Source organism: Pestalotiopsis fici (assembly GCF_000516985.1).
Source record: "Pestalotiopsis fici W106-1 unplaced genomic scaffold PFICI_Scf_2, whole genome shotgun sequence".
NCBI classification, from domain to species: Eukaryota; Fungi; Ascomycota; class Sordariomycetes; order Amphisphaeriales; family Sporocadaceae; genus Pestalotiopsis; species Pestalotiopsis fici.
The window spans coordinates 1,679,708-1,703,571 of NW_006917092.1; the positions used below are offsets into that span (position 1 = coordinate 1,679,708).

Consider the following 23,864-nt stretch of genomic DNA (forward strand, 5'->3'; position numbering starts at 1 on the left):
CAATTCAAGAGTTGATGCCACAGAGTCGCACAGAATATGGCTTTTTAAAAAGTTTGGGCTCTGTGCTCCCTTTGCGTCTCGAGTAATGATACTATACTATACGCAACTGCTATACTGCGCAAACCCCCAAGTGCAACCTGATTAAGCTGCAAAGACTCACCATCAAAAAAAATACCTGGTCATTATGCCCTCAACCCAACAAAAGTAGGTTGATCATCTCGTTCGCAATTGGAACGAAGAATTCTGACAAAATAAAGGCCAACATATCTGCTGGAGCGTTATCTCAACCAAGACGGACAGTCTCAGGTCACAAAACGCTTGGCGGTTGGCGAGGCTGCACCATCCACAGAAAACAAGCTGCAATCACTCGAGCAGCAACTTTACCCAAATTTGGAGACGCTGCGCCCCTTTGCGCCAGGAATTGGAAGTCGTCAATTGGGTAATTCTGCCCAATTTTTCGCAGATGCTGAGAGGACAAGTAGGAGGTGAAAACCCGACACTGGGATTTGGGGAGAGGCGTGATTTGGAACTGGGGGCATTTCAATTTGGGTTAAGGGGGGAGAATGGATGTTGTAGAACAATTTTCATTGATGAATAGAATAACTGCCCTGGGTCCAACGATCCGTGGAGTTGTGACTTTTCGTGCCCCCTTTGACTCAAATGAAACTTGAAGCCATGTCCATGAAATCCCCAAAGAATAAATTCTTCAATGTTCTGGCATTCTTGGCAATGTGACTTACACAAATCTAACCATGGAAGCGAATGGCTGACTAGTCAGCGTTTCCAGGGCAAGTGTCCAGTCAAGTACACTGTGAGTGAACTCCGACCGGGATAAGCACCGGGAGTCAAGTCAAGTACGCTGTGAGTGAATGTGGTGAAGTTGTATGTCTCATGATTGAGATCCTCTAAAAGAAGTGCAAAGGCATGTTCATCTATATATTCCACACCAAGGGGCAGGCATCAGATAAAACATACAGATCGAGCGTCTCTCTTCTCTTGATGCCTGATTGCTCACTTGCGAACTCGCGTCTGCGAACAACTCAACTAACTCACCGGTGCCCACCCCTGCAGAGCTGACCCGACGGGGGCTTATTGGGGGCCAAGATTTGTGGAGTAGGTGCAACGCTGGTCAGCCCGGACTTGGTATCCTTATTTTGGTAAACAAACATATTTACAAGCATCTCAAATGTCATAGTGATGCCAACTTGTAACGCCTTGTGGCAAAATCGCGAGGCTCATGTCACAGGCAATGAATTTTCTACTTTAAAGGTGACACCGGTCAAACGCCATGCCATCATGACTTCCATACCTAGTAGTTGGCTGACACGAGTTGACCTGACGTGGTCAAAGTTGGGCGGTCTTGTGGGGGCTGTGGGTGGGGGCAAATACTTGAGCCAAAGAACCTTCAATATTACCAGGCATCACAAATAGTCCTTGGATTTCTACTTCTCAGTCTGGGAATGATTGGATATCTTTCGGAAAGGCGAGGAGCTTGACAATAGTATCTCGTCAATCCATAGGCTACCATCGAAATCCCAAAGATTGCTGCGGTATTCTTGGGGTGCGACCTCTAACGCCAGAAGACCTCTCGCTCTCGGGCTAACAACCTTAGTCTTACCCAACCTATAGGCTCAAGAGGCACTAACCCGTAGGACAATCATCGCCATGGTTTTCAACTTTGCATTCACCTGGAGCTCAAGCCTGGTTACGGATTGCGAAAAATTCCATCCGGTCACGCTGGACAACGTTCGGTGTAAGCGAGTAGTATACATCAAGGCTGCTGACAACCTCAGCCAAGGTAATTATTGAACCGAAAAAGAAGTGCCTCAGTTAAAGCATGGACACCATACAAAACTCGCAGATCATGGGTGCCTAGACTGCATCACTGAAGGGGAAAAATTGTATTACTCGAGGTATACATGGTGATTGTCGACAAAAGGTCCAACGCTGATGCAGTCAAAATGACTGAGCACACATGACTGGATCGTTTGATCATGTTTGTACCGTTGCCTATTCCTGGTCCAAGGGAAAGGGTGCGAACAAACCGCCAGAAAGTATGTCCATGCCCCAAGGACTAAGATCCGGAAACGAAAGTATACCTGGCGGCCAAGCGTTTGCAGCGGATGGATTTCTTTCCGACTCGGGCTCTATTCCTACAGCGGCATTGCCCCCTTCAATCCCAGGCAGCATGGGCAAGAAATTACTGCCTGGCATTGTCCGTCCTTGGAATGATTGTTCTACTTGCATGATATCAGATTGGTGGTGATTTCCTGTGACAACATTTTGGGCGGCCCAATCTTGCTGTCGCAGTTGAGATGCTGATTGTCCTTCGGAAGACTTGAAGGCATGTTGCACAGATTGATACAGCTCTGTACACAGCGTGCGTACTTGAAAAAGATATGTATCGTTTTTCATTTGGTCCAGGTTTTCAAAGAGCTCTATCACCTTCGATATCGCCTCCAAGTCGCTCCTTGTGGCATCAGATATGTTGTTGCGCATGGCGTTGGTAGCGAGTATGATAGTTGCGCTCAATATAGGTGGAACAACGTCCCTGGCAACAGGTCAGCAAATGAACAGGGTGAAAAGTCTTGTTCAAAGACACATGACTGAAATCAAGTGTTGATAAGGTCTAGCAAGTCCACAGGTACCTACCAGTAGAAGCTCTTCCGTTGATGAGGTATTGCTTGGAGCAGATGAAAGATACCACGGGCAGCTGCGAGACACTCTCGAACGGAACTCATTATGTTCTCCGACAGGTCCGAAGCCATCATTGGTCTAGATGATAGCCAGTATTCGCGGGCAAGGGGACGATGAATCAGCACCACGCAATTATAGTAGGAATAATAGAGTCGTATCAACCCGTGATGCTCGCCATTGTACATGGGAGTATCTGTACGAAGTCCTGGAATCGTTGCGCACCAGTCTTGCAGCTGTGCTGTGAGTTTTGAAACAGATTCCACAACGCAGCTAGTGTCAGTTGAGGACTGGCTAGAATAAAGCTCGTTGTATATGCGGTCTTGAATTAGACACAACTTTGCGTGAGAGCTTGTGAGACTCAATTTTGAGCCATCCGCAGTGGTTATGATCTCCGAGTCGTCATGGAGCAAGTCGGCTAGTAATTGAACATGAAAGTGCTGTAGATCATGAGTAGGGGGTCGCCCTGTTTGGAGACAGAGCTCCCGATCTAGGGTCAGAGCAACCCAAAAGACCTTGTTTCTCGTCTCTTGCTCAATAGAACCCATAGATGCAGCATGGTCAGTTTTATGAAGTCCTATAGAGTGAGCCAGACGGACGGCACTTCCTGTGAGCATAAAGCTGGGTTGGGGGTTAGGTGTTCCGAGAAAAAACCAAGCGATGCACAGAAGAGCTTGAACAGAAATTAACTGCGTATTGCGCATGAGAATGTCCAACGTGCTTCCAAGAGCATTTGCAGCATATTCCCACACCAACTCCTCACCATTTGGGTCACATTGGCCATTCTCAACACGGCGGCGTTGAGAAATGGCTAGCACGGCATTGAGTGACGCCCACCAAGCAGGATTGTCGGAAGGTGCTCCAGAATACTGCTGGCCTAGGAATGTCATAAAAGTGGGAGGGTGGAAGCATGGAATAGCTTGATGCTCATGACTGAAGAATTCGCTCACGAGGGAGAAAGCTTCAGTCCATGAAGGTAGAGTTCTGTTGACTCGTTTTTCGAGCACCCCTTGAATTGTTGGGTGTGTCCATGAAGACCAGGAACCCTCTTGGAATCGACTTTTCGTTGTACGTCGTTTTGACGGATCGAACTCCCGCGGGCTCTCCCTGATTGACACGAGCGAGATTCCAGAAGCTGGCCCTATAGACCCACCAAACATCAGAGGTCATTTCCCCGGGACGAATGCTAGGGATAAAGACCTACCAAAGAATCGTGTATCTACATTTCTGCCCACAATTGTGTCAGGGTCTCCAGCAGAGTCCTGTGTTCTTGAAGTCCCGGCCGGATGCGCTGACTGTAGACTACATGCACCCCCATCTTCTCCGGCGGGCGTTGTCGGTCCAACATTGTTACTCCGTCTAGGCAAAGTGCTAGCTACGCTGGATGGAGCCTCGATGACCGCAGGACTAGACCAGTGCACGTTTGGAGTTGTAGATCCCATACCGGACCCGACGCCGCTATTATCGTCGAGGCGCCGGGGAGTCCTGGTAGAATCACGGGCACGACTCCGACGTGTCTCGGGCTTATCAACATCGGCGTAGTGGCACGGAGTGTTGGCATCCTGGCAGCGAGCGCATAGTGGCCGCACACCGTCACAGCGGAGCTTCTTTCGGCGGCACGAATCGCACGCCTATAATTGTGAGCAACTTCGTTAACAGACAATTACCACTTGACTTCCTACCTTGGCAAACCGACGCCGACGATCTCCCTGCATGCTTGTCATAACTCAGGTATTCCCCAGATTGGCGGAGGAAAATCTTCTGGGTAGCTTCGGCGACCTCTAACAGGAAAACGTCCTCGGCGAAATTTAGCCCTGGCGGATGGCCCCACGCAACCCGGCGTCCACTAACTCACAAGTACCGTAGCGTGTCTATGGTGTGTAGGTACTCTGTAGATCACTTGGGAATTTCGTGAATATCCTCCGAATCAATAATTCTTTCCAATCGCCGGGGATTCTTAGTAGTAGTACCGATCTCCGGAAGAACGGGAAATTGTGCGTCGGCTCAAATGTATGTTTCCCCCTTTTGATAGATGCAATGGCTCCTTATGTGCCGAGGATAAATGGATTCGATCAATCGATGACCTAAAACTCCGATAGCACTACCAAGCACTGGCGCTACCTCAGATCATCTGCTAATGAACCGCCAAGAGCCCACTAACCGGAATCTTACCTCCAGAACATTGGTGGTTCAAACACAAAACTCCGAAGCGGCATGGCCCAAGCCCTGAATCTATTATCTGCACCCAACACAATCTATATGGCCCCCAGGTGCATGTGTTAGTTCACCAAGTAAGCAGCGGAAAGACAATTTTTTTTTTCGGGCATTTCGAATGTCTTTCTCTGCCTATTATTCCAAGATCGTAAAAGTCGAGCTCATCTCCCAAAAGGCCCCCGGGGGCGTCTCTTACAGTCATTGTCCTTGTCGTCAAGTGTTTGTGGCCACCCATAGGGTGGCAAAGATTATCAGAAGCTTCGCCACATATGATCATGCAAGTATTCGCGATCTTATCGTCAGCATGCCGACCTCGAGAGCGTCCCTCGGCAACAGCTTGAAATTATACTGCATTGTACAAGTTCCTAGTCACGGAGCGGATCAGTCGTAACTCGGGTTTTCAGAGATGTCCGTATTGGTCCAGAAGCTCCAGAGCCTCAGCTAAAGATAAGGCATGGGCAGCTGCGTGAAGAAACCCAATTCCACAGGGCTCAAATACTGAATCTTCTGTATGAAATCATTTAGGAATACCTCACGTGGCTGCGCGAGATAATCAGACTACATCTCTTGTTGCGAATGACCCCCCTATTTCTGATGCCAATTATGTATATCGTAGTTACTTCGCAAAGTGATGAGAAAGACTCATCAACTGTGATGACTTGCTCATCTGACTTTGTCTTGCTGTGGACTCGGTATTCTTTTCTTATTTTCTTTTTTAATATTTCTTTCTGTTCTTTTCCCGGCCTGGTACAATGATCTGGATGATTCCACGCAAGGCCAAGGCTGACTTCGTATGTCGAGGTGACGTGTTTAACGTGTGCTGTGTACACCATTAGAATCCCTCGGGGTCCTATTGCCCTTTCGCCACATGATATTCAACAAAATTTTGATGCTGATTCGTTTTCACCTTGCGGCAAGCTGGTTGATTCTCTGACGAAGTTGTCACTTTTGATACAGGCTGATTCTTGGTAACAACGTGCCCCCTTCCCTCTCTTGGCACGGAAGACTCGGGCGAAGTTGTCAGCTCAACATGGAGCGCTGATGGCAATATATGATCAAGGCTGCCCAGTTAGTATTGTATGACCAGTCCCCCGCCCCGCTTTGTTGCGCGGCATCAAAGTGGCTGAGCTTTTCTATCAACTCTTCCAATCGATTATTGGCTCCAGCGTGGAGCAGTCTTCATCGGCCACTGCATAGGTAGATTTCATCGACTCTTACTGGTAAACAGATGCGATAGCTCAAGCTTCTTCTACGATTTGACCACATAGTGATGTTCGCCTGCATTCTTTGAGTACTTGTGTTACGGTCTTTGATAATTTCACAGGTATATAACCATGGCCTAGCATTGTCTCTGTGCACAGAATCAATCGCTGGCTTCCATATTACCTCCCGCAATTTGGATTCATTCGGCCATCTACATTCAAGTATCAGCTTTTTAACAAAGCTGGTTCCCAGGAAAACTCCCCATATCACCGACATTGGTGGTACACACTCTTCACACTGTCGACATTATCGATAAAAGCCTTGTGAGTTACGCCTTGCCGAGTCCGCAACAACAATCTCTCTCTGGTTTTAAAGCGCTTGTGTCATGTTCCGATGCTAAACAATCCGTATCTCAAGATTTGCCACCTCATATCCCTCCGAAATCAGACTGAAAATGGGACTCATTTCGAAAATGCTAGAGAAACTCTCTGAGCACGGCTTCGTCGAAGCCCTCAAAGAACATGATCACCCCGACACGGACACGATGTGGGATGGAGTAGCATCAGTATTACAGACCTTGTTGGGTTTTTAATTACCCTATTTTGTGGCATTGCACCTGGTGTCGGACTTTCATGTAGATTGGCACTTCAATTCCCATACACTAGGCTATTGGTGATCAAGACAAACTTTATTTGGTTTCATTCTACATTTCTTTCTTTACCTTTCCTTGCAAAAGATAGTGAACCATAGCTCCTCTAGATTACGACATAAGTACCATGATTCTATCATAACCCATTGTGTTTGCCACTTGCTGAAATCATGATCGAGTCACATGACCAACCAACTTGCTGTCAGCCGAACTGATTTGTGCCATCGGTCATTTTGCCCTGCAGTGCCGAGTTGTTGCTGCACAGGAGGCCTATTTGGAACCTGATGTTTAAGAGCAGAATGATGTGTTCGACGATCAAAGGGGTGGGAGGAAGGAGGCGTCAAGAATACATCAGTCTCTTCAGGCTACGAAGCGCGAATCAGTCTGGTTTCAGCGCAGATTTTGACGACTAACAACAGTATTATATGCCAGCTAGCAGAAAGTCCAAACAATTTCGTACAATACTGATCAATTACTCGAGAAATAAATATTCGATATACCTGTAAGGTTACCTCGTTGCAATTTGAGACTCAGGTATTGCGACCAATTACAAGGGACTGAGCGGACTTAGGGAATCGGGGTTAACATGAGCTTCAATGCACTGGACATGTTAGCGCAACAACTTACAGGGATGCTGTATGCGTTTTGTTGGAGGCCATTCCCGTTATGCCCCAACCCCTTTCGATTCGTGCTCTATTTGTAACAATACTACAATTCGATTTCAAGGAGGAGAAACTCATTGTCACTGCCGCAGCACTACAGAAATGGACACGATGAGTTCACCAGCCCCAACTTTCGACAACGTTGAGGAGCGGGCCGGGGTACGCAGCTTCCTGCGTAGACAAGTCTATGAAAAGCCTACACTTCCAGAAAATGTCGATCTACAGGGCCAGACTGCCATCGTGACAGGATCTAACACTGGCATTGGACTCGAGTGCGCTCGACAGCTTCTAGACTATGGCTTGGGCAAGTTGATTATAGCTGTGCGCAACGAGTCCAAAGGTCAAAAGGCACGTGAAACCTTGCTATCAGGCCGTCAAGAACCCCTTCCTGATGTCGAGGTTTGGAACCTAGAGCTCTCATCATATGACAGTGTCATGTCTTTTGCAGAGCGTGCCAAGGCCCTAAATCGGCTGGATATTGTTGTGCTTAATGCCGGAATATCTAACCAATTCTATTCCAAAGTCGCTTCTACGGGGCACGAGCAGACAATGCAGGTGAATATCCTATCCACAGCACTACTGGCCATTTTGCTTCTTCCCATCATCAAGGCCAAGAAGCACCAGGGACACCCTGGCCGGTTGGTATTCGTCTCGTCCGACATGGCATCATGGGCCACGCTCAAAGAAAAGGACGTGGTACCTCTTCTACCAGCGCTAGACGACCCGAAGAACATGGATCTCGGTCGATATGCTACCTCGAAGCTCCTCGGCCAACTCTTTGTGTCGGAACTGTCAAAGAGGGTCTCTCCGTCGCTCGCCATCATAACAATGCCCAATCCGGGATGGGCATACGGTACCGGGCTGGGAAAGACCGAGGGTTGGACTATTGGTGACACCATCATCGCCGTGCCGCGGAGAATCCTTGGACGGCCGCCCAGCGTAGCCGCTCGACTCGTCACCATTGGCACCGTTGCCTTTGGCGCCGAGGCACATGGGCAATACATAGAAAGTGGCAAAATGCAACCGTATGTACAATCCCGGGATTTCGGTATCCAGATCCCTAACACAACTTTTCTGGTTTTGTTGCATCTAGCAATAATCACTTTGCAACTGCTTTCTTTTTCTCTCACATACCGTTTGCTAATATTGTTACTAATAGAAAGGCACCTTTTGTCTACTCTAAGGACGGCGAGCGTGTGGCCAAGACACTGTGGGACGAAATCATAGCCGAATTATCGTTTGCTAAAGTCGGAGATATTCTTAAAGAGCTATGATGAGGAAAACAGTCTCTTGAGTCTAGAGTAGTCGCAGGACATGTATTTATACCGTTTTGATCGGTTCCGGGCTAGTGTTTTGTGAGAGGTACCGTTCACTTTTGTTGTTTTGGAATGAGCCGATGATGCTAGTTTGCATAGTATAGTGAATGTATCCGTGATGTACTGAGCACTATTCACTTAATGTAATTGAACATTGCTCTGTGAGAAACGCATACTGCACTGCTCCTGTCTTATCCAGGCTCTTTTCAAAATTGAATCCTGCTGCCCTGAAATCCAGATACAGCAGATTTCCACCAAGAGTGTTACTGTAGTAAATCATGGCAGCTCCCCGCTTGATAGCGCGAGCAGTCAAGTAGGTATGTACGTATCATCAACACATTCATCGTATGGCCACAGCGTTCTGGGGCAGGAGTAGGCTACAGTTCATTTTAGAGGCCAGAACTGCGATGCGCTGATGTCGGACGAGATGCTGGGTGGTGAACAATTTTGAAAATAACACAGATCAGAAATATATAGCACAAGACTTAGATCACAGTTTGTTTCACAATGTCTTCAGGTCTTGATCATCTCCGAGTCAAATATTTTGATTATTTAGTTCGTTTTCTTTGAATGGGCGAGAACTCAAATGGAGCTAGTAGTATTTTTTTATCTATGTGGAGTGGAGGATTTAGGATCATAGCTAGAAATACCTCAGGTGGCATTATATGGGAATCCTGGGTTACGAAACTTACATGATCAGAATCTAAACATCGTTCAATTGGTTGATATTATTCATATGTAAAGCATAAATGCAGCTATCATCGAGCTTGATAGCGTGAAATTAAAGATAGTCTGCATGTACCAACTGTTTCCTCATTTCGTCCCTCGAAGGAAGCCATACTATCCCCAGCGCGTCAGGCATCTCCAGTGGTGACCATCAAGGGTGACCAAGAAGCATTGTTAGATTAACAAGCAATCCTTTTGTAGAAAGCTTCAAGCGCCTGGGAGGAGCTCGGGCGGCTTTCGATAGGCGTATCCCACGTCAATGCATCAGCACCAGTAGATATCTCGTCATCTTGGCGTGCAACCTTCTTTTTTGCCCGCTCCATGTTGATGGCGAGACACCCATCGGCCAAGTTTGTGTCTTCCACGGCGTCTATCACGATCGCCCGATAATCATCCGGAGCGGTCATAAACACCGTAGGGAACTTGGTTCCACTATCTCTCAAAGCAGCTGTAGTCTTGGCAAAGTCCTTCAGATACTGAGGTAGGCTTTTGTTCCTCGATTTGGCGCCGTCGATAATGGATACTTTGTACCACTCTTCGCCATCAGCTTTCGCCATAGGGTCAAAGAAAGATTTGAGGGAGGCAGTCTTCATAAATCCGGGCCAAGCATTCCAAAACTGCATAATGATATTGTACCCAGAACCGCCTATCGCCTCCTTTGCGAGCGCAAGAAAGACCGCACCATCTGTCAATTCCTTGGACCATTTGATCATCGGTGGTTCGTTTTCACCCCAGGAAGATCGCGGGAAGATGCCCTTCAAGTCATAACCACCAACATATTTTTCGCCACGCCAGTGATTGATCACAACACAGGCACCGGAGCTCGAAGAAATCAGTTCATCGAGTTGAAGGTCTTTCAGCTTCTTGTTCCTATCGGCGTCCTTGGGTCGATAAAGTTTTTCGATGCCTTGTAGCTCTTTGAACAAGTTGGTCCATTCCATCTGCGTAAAGTCCCGGCATTGCTCATCCACGGCAAACCCGCCATAGCCAGAGATGTCCAAGACGACAAGTTCTTTGTTCTCCTTGAGGAATTCATTGATGCCCTGGATGATTTCTTGGAGGGACTCGCCACAGGCACCTTCCCATCTTGGAAATGCAGCCTTCAAGGCCAACGCGAGGGCCTTCACAGGCGGCGGGCCGAGCACCCCCATGCCGATCAAAGCACTAGTGGGCACTCCATCGATCTTTGTGTAGTGGCCGCAAAAGTACTTGCCCTGACTGATGTCAAGACGAACGTCAAAGTATCTGATTCCAAGTCGCAATTGTTCCTTGATGGTTTTGGTTTGCGTGAGGGTTACTGACGGAGTGCCGAATGTCGTATGTTTGCCATGACGAGACATGCCAGAATCATGGGAGCCTGGAAACATGATATGTTCGATCTTCTGCTTTCCGAGCACGTTCAAGTTGGACGACATCCAGTTTGAAGCCATTTTGTCTGTAGGAAGGGCGTGAAGGTATAGAGAAGCCTGTAAATTCAAATGGTGAGAAGGGTATTGTTTCCAACCAGGGGAGCGTCAAGATATTCTTATCCAGAATGATTATTTCTCGTTTTCCGGGTCCTTTAGTGGGCATGGGAAATGCTTTTATACTCCACAAGCTTGATCAAATCGCGATATCATTTTGTACGCCGCTCTCACTGTTCCAAGACACCGTAATACACACGAAACTTTTTCTGCCAGTCTGTCAATGCAAAATTTGGACATGACTGTAATAATACGAACGAAGCAAGAGTCAAAACATAGTAAAAATCAGCAGTACGTCAGCCTTTGACAGGCTTGGATGAACACACTTGAATTCACAAGACTGTAGCTGGCATGATGCAAGGCATCGGTATGACCTAATTTCAAGTTTGATAAAGACGAGGTCACAGAGCTTTGTAAGAACTCAAGTACTGCTTAACAGACTCCAATCACAAGAACCTAGATAGTCTTTGTACTGCTCTATTATCCTCGAACGCCATTTGAAAGAATGCATGGACTACTCCAGACACTGTCATTTGCAGGCAGGTTAAAAAAAGGCTAAACTGTAACTTCCAACCCCAAAATCACATCACTCGTAAGACTCAGCATCCATCGGTAAATGTGGACTTGTGCTTACTTGCATCTTCAGTACAGGTATTCTACAATGCAGATAATGTGTAAAGCTAGGCCGAACAACGTGACCAGCAGCATTACGATAGATGTTTTGACCGTCTGGTGATTATGCATTGCTTTGGAAATTCGGTCCAACTAGCCTTGCTTTGATTCACGGCAATTCGAACGCAAACTCGCTATCATTGTATTGTCTCGCTGTACAGAACTTCCTACGATCCTGGGCTGCTTAATACGAGACAATAAATCCTGCGCTGATAAAGGCTCCGGTTTAGGCTTTGTGATACGAAAGGTAATTCACAGGTTTCAAGCTGCAGTAATCTGAAGTACCTTTAATTTTGTCTTTGAAAAGTGGTGCCTCCGGCGAATAAGCTCGGTAGGTAGAATGCATGACAGGAATTGCAAAGCATTTAAAATAGGCGTAATTTCTTATTTAAATTTGCATGGGCGAGTGTAAAGCAATTTCTTGCTAATTAAAATAGCGCTTTTCAATTTAAATTTAACAAAGTACCCCTAAGCCAGCCCAGAGCAGGCAGCTACCGACTAATGCTAGATTGTAGCTGGGATACTGTCACGGCATCCAATATCACTGTACGATATGGGCAAAGAGCATGCTCGCAATCGTTGGGAAACGATCGCGAACTGGGACCCATATGCCCACGGGACGGTACCGGTGCCATACAGTATCTGTCATGACAGATACCTTAATTATATTTAACAGCGAACTCCAGCCTTAGGTTCTCTCAATCACAAATATAAATTAAATAAATATATACCTTCTTATTAGTGACATGTTAGTCTCTTCAAGTCGTTGCAATTATCCATTAATGATAATTGTGACAGCCTTTGAAAGTTGTTGAGTCATGTTGCGGGCATGCATCGGCTTTTTTCAACGTGACATTAATCCATTCCAGTATTGAACGCACCATCACATACGACCATACGCACTAAGTTAGAATACTCGGCATCCCGTCCGCTCTGCCCTAAATAAAGTGGTGACGGCGGATATAGCTGCGTGTTTGCACATATTGAGCAAAAGGCATTGATTTATCGTCGAACATAGCGTTAACGGTCCGATAGTGGAACAAGAACGTCTTCGAATTAGTCCTCCTCCTAGGTGACACAGCGTTTCATTTATTACGACTTGGCAAGTTGAAGAGTGGAGTCAAATAGGGATTTCTAGACTGAAAAGAGTGTGGTGCTATTTAATGCTGGGCACAAACTAGGACCAGTCATGACAGCCAAAAAAATGAAAGCCCAGAAATCATTATATGCGCAAGACTTCCACTGCGTCTTCGTCGTATGTGTTTTTTTTTTCCCCCTTTCTTCTTTCCCTACTTGTTTCCGCGCCAGCAGCCGCATAGTGAGAGTGTGAGTTTGACATAAGCATAAGGAAATAAAATTTGATCGAATGTCCACAAAGAGATGAAAGAAGAAAAAGATCCGACTCGAAGATTTTTGCGTTGGCAATTGATTCCTTCTTCGGCTCCAAAGCTCGTAAGCATATCATCAAGCATCAATCGCCCTGAGATGAAGCTTCGAAAAGTGGTTGCCAATGTTGTCATTAGCATCGTCGCTGCCACCATTCAATGCGCTGCCATGATTTCCCGCACCGTGAGGCGTCTGTTCATTGAGATGAACATTGAGTCTGGCGTTGGACAGAGTTGCTGGATTGACGCCCTCATTTTTGTGCTGGTCATTCTGCATATCGGCCGCGACAGAGGCGTTCCAGTCCGCGACCACGTTCACACTACCCAGGGCTGAGGCACCGTTACTAGCAGGTGGCGTAATGCTCCACGTCCACAGGGTATTTTTCTGTGCGTCACTGGTGGATGACACCTCGAGCTTGTAGCCTTTGTTGACGAGGGCCGTGGAGATGGCGGTCGCGCCTGCAGCGGCGACGGAAAAGGCTACGGCGGCTGGCCACTTGACTCTACCGATCCAGTGTAGAGGGCTGTCGGGTATCAAATCAGAATTTGAGGTTGTGTCATCGTCAAAGCTACTCAGAATGGTTCTGAGCGTCTCTCTGTATGAGTGAATGATAATTCGTTTGATTAGCTGGCGATGGTCTACAAGAGCTCTGAACACACTGGGGTTTCTGTTTGGGGATCTTGTGGATCATTACCATAAAGACTTACATGACTTGATTCAGCTGGAACTTTTTGTCATTGCCGGCCAGCTGCTTAAGAAAGCTGGGCAGTGACTTGTTCTTGGCGGCATCCAAGGCCAGAACCGTCTGTGACTGGGTCAAGTATCTGGTGGTGAACGCGCCGGTATTATCGTGTGTGATAACTGCCGTGTTCTTGCCTATGCCGAGCCCGGTACTAAAGTCCACCACTCCCGCGTCCATGGTAGCCGTCGCAAAGTTCACAATCTGCCCAGCCCTGTAGGAAGAGGTTGCCACAAAGAACTTCATAATGGGCTGAACGGTAATCCGTGAGTTGTTGTCGGCGAGTATCTACAGGATAGCATTCGTTAATAATCATGATTATATGCAGTCTGCCTCCAAAATCCGCATACACAGAAACTTACACTTGCGACAGGACCGACAGCACCAAGACCAGGGTTGATCTTTCCTAAACCGACCAAGTATGTGGAGTTGGGGGTGACGAAGCTCATGTCGGTGTCGATTTCAAAAGCTCCCTGGCGGGCCGTGAGAGTTGGAGCTCCAAGCACCGGCACTCCGGAAGTAACAGTCATGGGAAAGGTGGCTACACGCTTTTAAGTCTCCTGAGTGAAGTATAGAAACATCATCGAGTTGTAAGCCACTTACATCCAGGATTACCATGAATTCCAATCTGTGCAACTTGCGAGCTTCCAGTCTGAACCGTAACACCAGGGGTCGGCGTGGCTGGTGTGGTGCCAGCCCCTATCTATGTTAGCTCCTGACCGTGTAATTTCGGATAAGCATTAATATTCTTACAAGCATAAAAGTCTTCTGTAGTGCTCAAAGTGGTGTTTCCCCCATTAGGAATAAAGCTGCTCGCCCAGATGTTGGTATAAACGTCAGGGGACCCGGTGTCAGTCGTAACTGCGGGGGGGCTGTTGAAGATTGCGTAGTCACCATTCTGACCATGGGCATTTTGGATCATGATGGTGTAGGTAGTCGACATTTTGAAGGCTTTTAGCTTGCTTTGCTTGGTCTGAAGTGATGATGGTTGTTCGAGTTCAGAAGTGATGGGAGAAGAGCGACCTTCCCATGATTTATATAGAAATTTGAGGCCAGCTGGTTCTGTCGAAACCCTGCCATAACATATGTCCTTTCTGCAGAACAAGAGGATCCAACATGATACTACCCTCTCATTGATTGAAAATGAAACCCTGAAAGTAAATTGGATTCAGCTGAAAGTTTGCCGCATTATCGAGAGTGACTTCAGCTCTCTCCTGTGTCGGAGAATGATCCTAAACAAGCATGTGCTTATTTATTAAAGTCATTCGCCTCTTCTAGCCTCTTGTAAGTTGTTGCGAGGCTCCTGTATCACTGTTAATTTCGGAACGACCTCAGGACTACACAAAAAGGACTACAAAACGGCTATTTGCGAATCGCGCTTAAAATTATGATCATTAATGACATGCTGCTACCTTACTCCAAAGCATTTTAGTGGCCATTCTAACACTAAGTAAAGCATAACAACAGCGTTACGCATTTTCTACTAAAGATGAGAATTAGATTAGATCCCATAATCCTTTCTTAATAACTGGTGAAGATTTAGAATGGCCCGTGTAAAGTTTCCATATATTAAACGGTACTGTAGTGTCGTTGACTAAGACAATCCTACCAAGATTTGGCTTGTGAAGCAAATACGAGACTACATATAATCATATCATAATTTAACTATATCGGGCGATGTACCGCAATAGAACCAGTGCAGATCTTTTACCATTAACGTAACGGGATCAAGTCGCCAAAAAGTGTGTCACTATATTCCGGACTAAACATGCATTTAGCTAATTCGATATCCAGCTCCGATATCAGCTGAGAATTTGCAGGCCCCAAGCCCTCGAGCACTTATCTGGGTTATCCACGAGATTTCTTTGGAGCAATACGATGTAGAGTGGTCCGCACTCTACAACCGGTGTGAGAAATGCATTGGAATTCGAATAGTTGGAGTCATTAGTGACAACATTGCCCAAGCTCGCATTCTATAGGAAACTTGGTTACATCACTCAGGCAGGATCGATGTCAACGGAAATCTGACATTAGCTGCGCTTGGATATGGCTGGCTGATCACTGTTAATCCACCCTGATTTTGTTCGTGCCGCACAGCACCTGCGTCACTGGAAGTTCCGCTTATTTCATGCTATAACAAGCAGGGGCCTAAGTTTAATATGCCGAGCCGAAGTTTCCAATTCGTTTTTTGTGGCTAGCTGAACGCGCATATATCGCTTTAGTAATCTTATGATGACTCGCATTAGTGCTGAGAGGTCATTGTTATTATAACGCGTTTTTTAGTATTTTCATAAGATTATTAAAACGGGTTATAATAACGATGATCTCTCAGCACTAATGCGAGCTACCATAAGATTATCAAAGCGATATATGCGCGTTCAGCTAGCTATGAAAGACGCATCGGAGCTCGTTAATAGGATATGCAGGACTGTCGAGTACCTATGGCTGTATACGGAAAGCAACAGCAGAATTTGAGAAAAATGCCTTAGTGTCAGCCAGTACTGTCAGCGCACCAGATCTGGTTCCGTCCTTCATCTCTTTAGAATCTTGCCATGGATCCCAGTGACATGTGTTTTTTACTGTACCACTTCAGTGGGTGATCTATTGGAGGGTATATGAATTCGACGACTTTCGAGCTGTTGCGCCGTAGAATATAATGGCTGCGGGCGGGCTTGTAAATGAAATACCGCTGGTCAAGTACCAGATATGATCATTAGTCGCAACGGCTGTGCTTGCGCCTCAAAGTCGATTCTTCTCCTCGGTGCCAAACCCCGCTTTCTCTGCAAAAAGAGGCTGCATTCAAAACGGCCAAGGCCATGCTTAGAAAGGCTAGCTTCGGCTGCTCCCGCCGCTATCCCATTTTCTTCGTCCTCAATCCGCTCCAATCCTACGTATTACCATCCACGAGACATCTTTAAATTTTGTGGGTTCTGAAAAATTATACTGGCTCTGGTAGCTCGTAATGGGAACTCCTAAAGTCACTGTTATGTTGGCTAAAGTCACTGTATCTAACCCATTCTGGAACTCATGCGTGGAGCACCTAATTTGCGGTACATCTGCACCAAAAGATGGTACATCCAGCACGGCCTATAGAACCCGCGCCATAGCCATAGCGGGCTATTGGCCAGGGTCACCGTCGCTGCTGGCCATCCATAGCAGAAGCCATCACCATTTCGATCATATTCGTTAAATTACGGATATAGTCGCAAAAAACGGGCTTTTGCGATTGGCCAGTTCAGATTCCTGAAACATAAAAATCAATTAAAGTCGTTAAATGCCGTCAATTGCAGTTTTCGGCTATATTGCGTAGTGTAGTGTAATGTGGTGAGTTAATCGTTATTATATGCTAACAATTTCAGATGTACTCTTTTTTTTGCTAAATGTACTGCAAAATGGGGGTGTGGGGAGAGCTTGTCGAAATGGGTTAGATACAGTGACTTTAGCCAACATAACAGTGACTTTAGGAGTTCCCCTCGTAATGATGTTGGGTAGGTACTTTTCCCCACTATTTGTGATCAAGTAACACCACCACCACCTAACAGTTCCGTCGGTTAATACTTATGCTTGAGACTTCCAAAGAGTCGGGGACTATAAATAATATGCTAGTCACTCAATGTTCAAGAGGTTGCATCTCATCTTTCAATTCTAAATGTCACTATTTTCTACCATACCGGTCCCCGAAACCTAATCCCGCATATCCCTTTGAAAAGTTCTGTTAAGCATGTAAGTGTGAGATTGAGAAGAACTAAGGTTGTTTAGATGTCCCGCCGAATACCAAGATAAAGCTGATGCTTCGAGCTATGATAAACTTGATTTATCAACGTTGTTCTCCGATCTTGAAACCTCCGGGTACTTGATGGATGAAGACTCCATGTGAATCTACTTCATTTGCAATCTCGCGCATTCTTCTCCAGGTTGTCATCCCCATAACTAGCAATAGGGTCTTGCCATGGCACGGCGTAGTTGAGGCACACAAAGGAAACATTGGCTTCTTGCTCCCGTGCGCCTATTTCTATGGCTTCCACGAGTGCAAGGCTGGCATTTTCGACCTGCTCGTCATCTGCTGCATTTTTCCAACTGGCGGTGAAAAGGCCGATCACTAAAGATTCATTTCTTCCATTAAGGCCATACGGATTTGGGTGCGCATATTTAGCGTAAAGAGCTGGTGGAAGAGGCTCGAGTGTATAGCCAACTGTTATATTTAGGACGGACCGAAATGCTAACAATGTCTTGTTCAAGCATAAATAAGTCATATTGACGGTGGCTTCAGTAAAAATGAAAGTATTGGTGGCCCAGAATTGTCTTTCAATTTGTCAGCAAAAGCGTGTTAGGGGTGGGGGAAACAATGTCGCTCAAACCTGACCGTTCACTAGAGACTTGCTGGTTTCGGAGGTCGATGGCTAGCTGTGTCATGTTGGAGATCTGAAGGCTGCCATAGAGTGATGGAATACTGGTTGAGACCTTTAATTATGGGCGGGCTCTCTTCGTTTCCGGTATACTCCATGTTGCTGCTAACGACCTATCCCACCGTGGGTGAGCAGCCCCAGTGAGAGTCAGTGAAGCGTATTCATCGTATGTATCCGCGGAGTTGAACCAGGCAGATTCCCGTGCTGTATCTGCCCACACACGCTCGGAGAAGTACATAGATCCACCCTAGAAAGGACTTTGATCAAATATCTCCATTTCGATACTGGTCACGATAGCGACGTTGTTTCCGCCGCCCTTCAAAGCCCAGTACAAATCTGAATCATTCTCAGCGTTGGCATTGACCATGGATGCGTCTGCGAGCACAATCTTGAAGTTCTTGATCGTGTCTGAAGTTCGACCGTATCGCGGGCCAAATCAGGAAATGCCTCCTCCTAGACTAAGGCCCTTACTCTGACCCCAGCCGTTCGTCCTCCTGCCACGCTTAGATTTTGCGGGTCCAACCTGGAGTGGACATAGTCCCAGGTGCTACCTACGCCTATAATAGTAGTGTACTTGCCCTAATGTGATTATTCCCGTAAGCGTCATTATGATAGCAGATATGGCAATTAGAGTTGGCTACAAGGATGGCGGGGGGTGAAGATTCGAAGGTTGACCATTCGGATTTGTGCCAGCCGGAATATCACACAAGTGAAGGCCTGCAAGCTGGTCAAGAGCCGATTGCCCAGAGAACAACATAATGTTACTAATAATTTCCGAGAGGTGTGAGTATTCCCTCATAGGTGAGAAAGCTCAAACAGCAGTCCCTATGGAAGAGAATTGAAGAAATTTTTATAATCTTTACGATGGAACAGATTCTTCGCAATAAGCAGTTAGAGAATTGAAAAGAAGTTGAGAGGGAAACTCTCAATATGCCCGCCAATTAAAGCAATTAATGTGCATCTGTCTGTGTACTCATGGACTCTAAGGGAAAGTCCTGTACCGCCGGCCGGGCGATGTGGCAAGGCCAGGTCTGCTTCATTCAGAGGAACTGTGCCATAGGCGTTCGGTCAGGTCTAGTGCAATCAATTGCCATCAAGCGTGCGGTTGTGATCCCTCAAGAGCATTTCCAAGATATCCAACAAGCAAATCACTAACGTGATTCGTCCGATTATCATGATCAATATGATGATTGCATGATGCAAATGAGGTCGCAGGCGCTCATGTTCCATTTGAACGGCTTCCAAATAAACCCCCTCGGCCCCTCATAGTACTCTCAAAGCTTTTGTACTAGGAATAAGTGGAGCGTTTCTCCACACACACACACATATATATATATATATATCTTTGACCATCCAACCTCTGTTGGATGTGAACAACTCAACTAATATAACAACTATTATCCATACCTATCATATCTTTTCACAAGTAACACGTAGAAGATATTTGATCCGAAAGCAATGCAAGGTGCAGCAACGTGAAGCTAAAAACCCACATCTCCATGCCGTGTCGTGCACGTTATTGAGCCGCAGCTTTGCAGCTTATACAGGCTGATCAACGCCTTACAGGGAGGATTGGATAGAATCGGGGACAATATTCAAAGGCATTTGGCATCCTACGACTCAAGACGAATCCTTAGAAAACTTGACGATCTGGAATTAAATGACCGTCTCCTCGAAGCTCATCGTGCAGGTGAGATCCAGGATCTAAGGACACAGTTCGCAGAGCTTTTCGAAACCATTAAGGAAGGCTTTCAGAAAGAAGACACCGGAAAAAACACGATCGCAGCAATACTGAAAGCGACGGCACAAGGGTCTCGATACTCTGCTGAACAAATGATTCATCCCGTCCGCTCTGCCTTAGATATACTGGTGACGGTAGACATGTTATTTCATGCTCGATTTAAAGTCGAGTCGGTGACGATTAATGACTTGGAAGATATCTGGTGGATGTTTATGGGTAGGAATGAATTTCAAACGTAAAAAGCGGAGTTGGAGCGGGAGCAGCCGAAGCTAACATATATACATGTAGATATAGCCTTGGCTGTTCTTGATGCGGCCATTCATTCATTTGGGCCAAATGATTTGGCAGAGAAAGCAGGGTTTGACACCGAGACGAATCGAATCGCACCCGCTTTGCGGCGCAGCAGACATATAAGATTCGCTATCCATCGCCACGCATATCTTTTACTTGCAATCTCTAGGACGCGCCCGAGCAGAGCTTTCGTGCATGCGACCACCCGCTGTAGTGTTTTCTGGTCGCAACAAAGTAATCAATCATATTTCAATAACACGAGAGTGATAAGATGCACCAATTTCTGGGATTATCATGGCAGTGTTCCAGAGATGGTGGGCTGGAACCGCATTTGATTCGTCGATATTTCAGCTCAGCGCGTCTTCACTTTACTGCATGCATGGCTCTATTAGTCTCTCTAGCTGCAGTGTTGCCACTTGGGCATACATCCCGGCGAGGCTCCGGAATGCCTCGGGCGTCAAGGCATCCTCCGATTGTTTCACCCTTCTAGTCCGCGATCCAGGCGATGGCGACATTGGAGGTCTGCAGTCTCTCTTTGACGCGACCGGACAGAATTTGCGTCCGGTTGACACGTCACGATCTTACTTACCATTAGGTCAGCAGCCCAGCCTAGTTCAGGCTTCCTACGATACCCTGTTACCTCCGGTATATTATTTAACTATATCTTTTTGATCTTGCTGTCTTACCATATTCTCCCCTCCTTGGAGTAACTCTTCCGTATTGAGTTTAATCATACAGACATCGACTCGTTCTCGCATAACCACGCACCATGGGTTCGCCCAGCAAGCACGCCCCGCACGAGGAGTCAGACGAGTCCGAAGAAGAAGTACTTCAAGAGATTTCCCCAGACGATATTAACGTCGCCATTTTCTGCGCTCTGGTCGAAGAGTCCACCGCCGTCCGGTACACGCTAGACAGGGAGTTCGCCTGCAAAGCCTATGGCAAGCAAAGCTATGTCTACACCGTCGGGAGCATCGGTGCCCACAATGTGGTCATCGCCGAACCGGCGGAGATGGGCCCTGTCAATGCTGCCCATTGCGCCGCACATGTCAGTCAGCAATTTCCCAATGTGCGCCTTGCCCTGATGGTCGGCATCGGCGCAGGGATCCCTAGCAACAACCTCGACATTCGCCTGGGTGACATTGCCATCAGCGTGCCCCGCGACGACCACCCCGGGGTGGTCCAGTACGACCTTGGAAAGTACGAGGCCGGCGCGTTCAAACGGAAAGGCGCGTTGAACAAGCCGCCACGGATCTTAACCAGTGCTATTCGCGCGCTGGAGGGGGACGAGCTCCGGAACAAGTTTCCCATCCGAAGGATCTTGAAAAGAATTGTTAGGCAAAATGACAAATTTCGGCGGCCTGATAGCGAGGACATCCTATTCCACAACACGTTTCCCCACGTGCAGAAAGGCTCCGACTGCAGCGCGTGTTGGGCTTCAGATGACAAGAGAGTGGTGTCCCGCATACCGCGCCAACTCCCGAATGAGCCTGTCACGCACCGAGGACTCATTCTATCAGGCGGTGGCGTAATAAAAAATCCCGCGGACCGCGAACAATTCCGTCGAGGGTACGAGAGTGCGATATGCTTCGAGATGGAGGCGGCGGGAATCATGGACGAGCTTCCATGCCTTGTGATTCGAGGCATTAGCGACTATGCCGATACCCACAAGCACGATGATTGGCACTACTACGCGGCGGCGGCAGCAGCAGCGTACTGTAAGGCTATTCTTTCTAAGGTGCCTGTCGAAGAGGTGACGGAAACGCCGCGCATGAGGGAAGTGGTGAAGAAGGGTTAGTAAATACGATTTGCGTTGTTGCCCGCCGAGCCATATCAACCATTTTACTTACTGGAAGAGTATTATAGTCGATGAAATCCAACGCACAGTCCAGGAGACCCGGGTGACAGCGAAAGAGATACACGCCATCGCTCATTTTGACAAGATCCGAAAATGGCTCTCACCACCTGATCCGTCCACTAACTTCAACAAAGCGCGCGAGCAGCACTATGAAAAAACAGGCCAGTGGTTTCTCGACAGCGAGGTGTATATCAAGTGGAAGACGGAGCGCAATTCATTCCTATGGCTTCAAGGTATCCCGGGTTGCGGCAAGACGATCCTCAGCTCGTCCGTCGTAGCTGATCTGCAAGATGGACCGTCTAGAAGCCTGGTATACTTCTACTTTGATTTCAGCGATGTCGCGAAGCAGACCCTTGAACAGGCGGTCCGGTCGCTTATCTATCAGCTCTATCACAAACAAGCGGATCTGCGACAGGAGGTGGATGATTTTTATTCGTCCTGTGACAATGGAGATCGCCAACCACTCCGATCAGCACTGCTCGAGCTCTTCAAGAGTATGATTCGGCGGGCTGGCGAAGTATGGATTGTGCTCGACGCCCTTGACGAATGTCATACACGGAACGAACGTGCAGTTTCCGGCTTAATGTCCTATATAAAAGGCCTTCGAGACTCAACCACAAATCTTCATCTTCTGGTTACAAGCCGGCCCGAACATGACATCCAGTCAGCCATCCGCAATTGGGCACGGGACAGCGAGATCCTGCCTCTTGAAAGCATCCGAGTCAAGGACGATATCAATTTATATATCGAGGTCAGGGTGGGACAATTGAGCAGGTGGCGAGAGCGACCACGTATACAAAAAGAGATCAAAACTGTCCTATCAAACAAAGCAAATGGAATGTATGTTTTCTTTTTTCTTTTTTTTCTTTTTTGAACGGACTTTATATCTCTCTAGATTTCGGCGCTAATTCGATTGAAGGTTTCGCTGGGTCTCATGCCAATTCGATGTCTTATCAGGATGTCTCGATCCAGAGTCCGTACAGCGAGAATTGGCAAGCCTTCCACGGACCTTGGATGAGACATACGAACGGATATTGAAAACCATAGAACCAAATCGTCTGAATTCTGCAATACGCCTGTTGCAATTCTTGGCCTACTCGAATCGGCCTCTAAGGCTTGAAGAAGCTGTGGATGCAGTTGCAGTGAATATCTCGAAGGAGCCTATGTTCGATCCAGAATATCGAATGCCATGCCCAGAGGAGATTGTCGGATATTGTTCCAGCCTTACCGTCTTGGTTAAGAGAAAAGATCAAAGATACAGAACAGACATCGTGGAAATACAGCTTGCACACTTCTCCGTCCAGGAGTACCTTACGTCCGAGCGATTGGAGAAAAGTGTAGCCCCTAGGCTCAGTCATTCAAGTGCGAGCATTGCCCTCACAACAGTTTGTCTCTCTTATCTACTAAGCCTGGATTATTCGTACCGACCCGAGGAGGCTGAGAAGAACTATCCACTAGCGGAGTACTCTGCGCAGTACTGGCCAACGCATGCTGCGATTACCGAGCAGTCAACAAATAGCACTCTACCTATAATTCGAAAGTACTTCTCATCAATGCCGACTAGGAACTTCTGTTGTCTAATATACAATCATGATGAGCCTCAAGGAGCTGGCAGACACGAACAAATAAGAGCTCTCGACTCCTTATATTATGCGTCACTTACTGGACTCGTGTATTCCGCAAAGGAGCTTATTCACAATAGCGCAAATATTAATGCCCAGGGCGGACGCTACGGCAACGCCCTCCAGGCCGCTTCAGAGAGAGGGCACCAGGAGATCGTACAGCTTCTCCTCGACAACGGGGCCGACGTCAACGCGCAGGGCGGATACTACAGCAACGCCCTC

The 23,864-nt window shown here is 47.1% G+C and overlaps 6 protein-coding genes across 6 annotated transcripts; 2 read left to right on the top strand and 4 right to left on the bottom strand.

Annotated features, from left to right (window-relative positions):
* Window positions 1–2,010: 2,010 nt before the first annotated feature.
* Window positions 2,011–4,409, bottom strand: PFICI_02718 (uncharacterized protein; the record flags this gene model as incomplete). The annotated part of the gene is made up of 4 exons (XM_007831299.1): window positions 2,011–2,551; window positions 2,653–3,835; window positions 3,899–4,325; window positions 4,377–4,409. The coding sequence occupies 4 exons, from the start codon at window positions 4,407–4,409 to the stop codon at window positions 2,011–2,013; spliced, it is 2,184 nt and encodes a 727-aa protein (XP_007829490.1).
* Window positions 4,410–7,533: 3,124 nt separating this feature from the next.
* On the top strand, window positions 7,534–8,696 carry PFICI_02719 (uncharacterized protein; the record flags this gene model as incomplete). The annotated part of the gene is made up of 2 exons (XM_007831300.1): window positions 7,534–8,447; window positions 8,582–8,696. The coding sequence occupies 2 exons, from the start codon at window positions 7,534–7,536 to the stop codon at window positions 8,694–8,696; spliced, it is 1,029 nt and encodes a 342-aa protein (XP_007829491.1).
* Window positions 8,697–9,643: 947 nt separating this feature from the next.
* PFICI_02720 (uncharacterized protein) lies at window positions 9,644–10,894 on the bottom strand (the record flags this gene model as incomplete). Its single annotated transcript, XM_007831301.1, has 1 exon — window positions 9,644–10,894. One exon carries the CDS (start codon window positions 10,892–10,894, stop codon window positions 9,644–9,646), a length of 1,251 nt encoding a protein of 416 aa, XP_007829492.1.
* Window positions 10,895–13,063: 2,169 nt separating this feature from the next.
* On the bottom strand, window positions 13,064–14,667 carry PFICI_02721 (uncharacterized protein; the record flags this gene model as incomplete). Its single annotated transcript, XM_007831302.1, has 5 exons — window positions 13,064–13,580; window positions 13,693–14,012; window positions 14,087–14,265; window positions 14,328–14,423; window positions 14,478–14,667. 5 exons carry the CDS (start codon window positions 14,665–14,667, stop codon window positions 13,064–13,066), a joined length of 1,302 nt encoding a protein of 433 aa, XP_007829493.1.
* A 2,941-nt stretch (window positions 14,668–17,608) lies between these two features.
* PFICI_02722 (uncharacterized protein) lies at window positions 17,609–17,977 on the bottom strand (the record flags this gene model as incomplete). The annotated part of the gene is made up of 1 exon (XM_007831303.1): window positions 17,609–17,977. The coding sequence occupies one exon, from the start codon at window positions 17,975–17,977 to the stop codon at window positions 17,609–17,611; it is 369 nt and encodes a 122-aa protein (XP_007829494.1).
* A 2,954-nt stretch (window positions 17,978–20,931) lies between these two features.
* Window positions 20,932–23,649, top strand: PFICI_02723 (uncharacterized protein; the record flags this gene model as incomplete). The annotated part of the gene is made up of 4 exons (XM_007831304.1): window positions 20,932–21,955; window positions 22,029–22,860; window positions 22,940–23,560; window positions 23,619–23,649. The coding sequence occupies 4 exons, from the start codon at window positions 20,932–20,934 to the stop codon at window positions 23,647–23,649; spliced, it is 2,508 nt and encodes an 835-aa protein (XP_007829495.1).
* Between the last annotated feature and the right edge of the window lie 215 nt (window positions 23,650–23,864).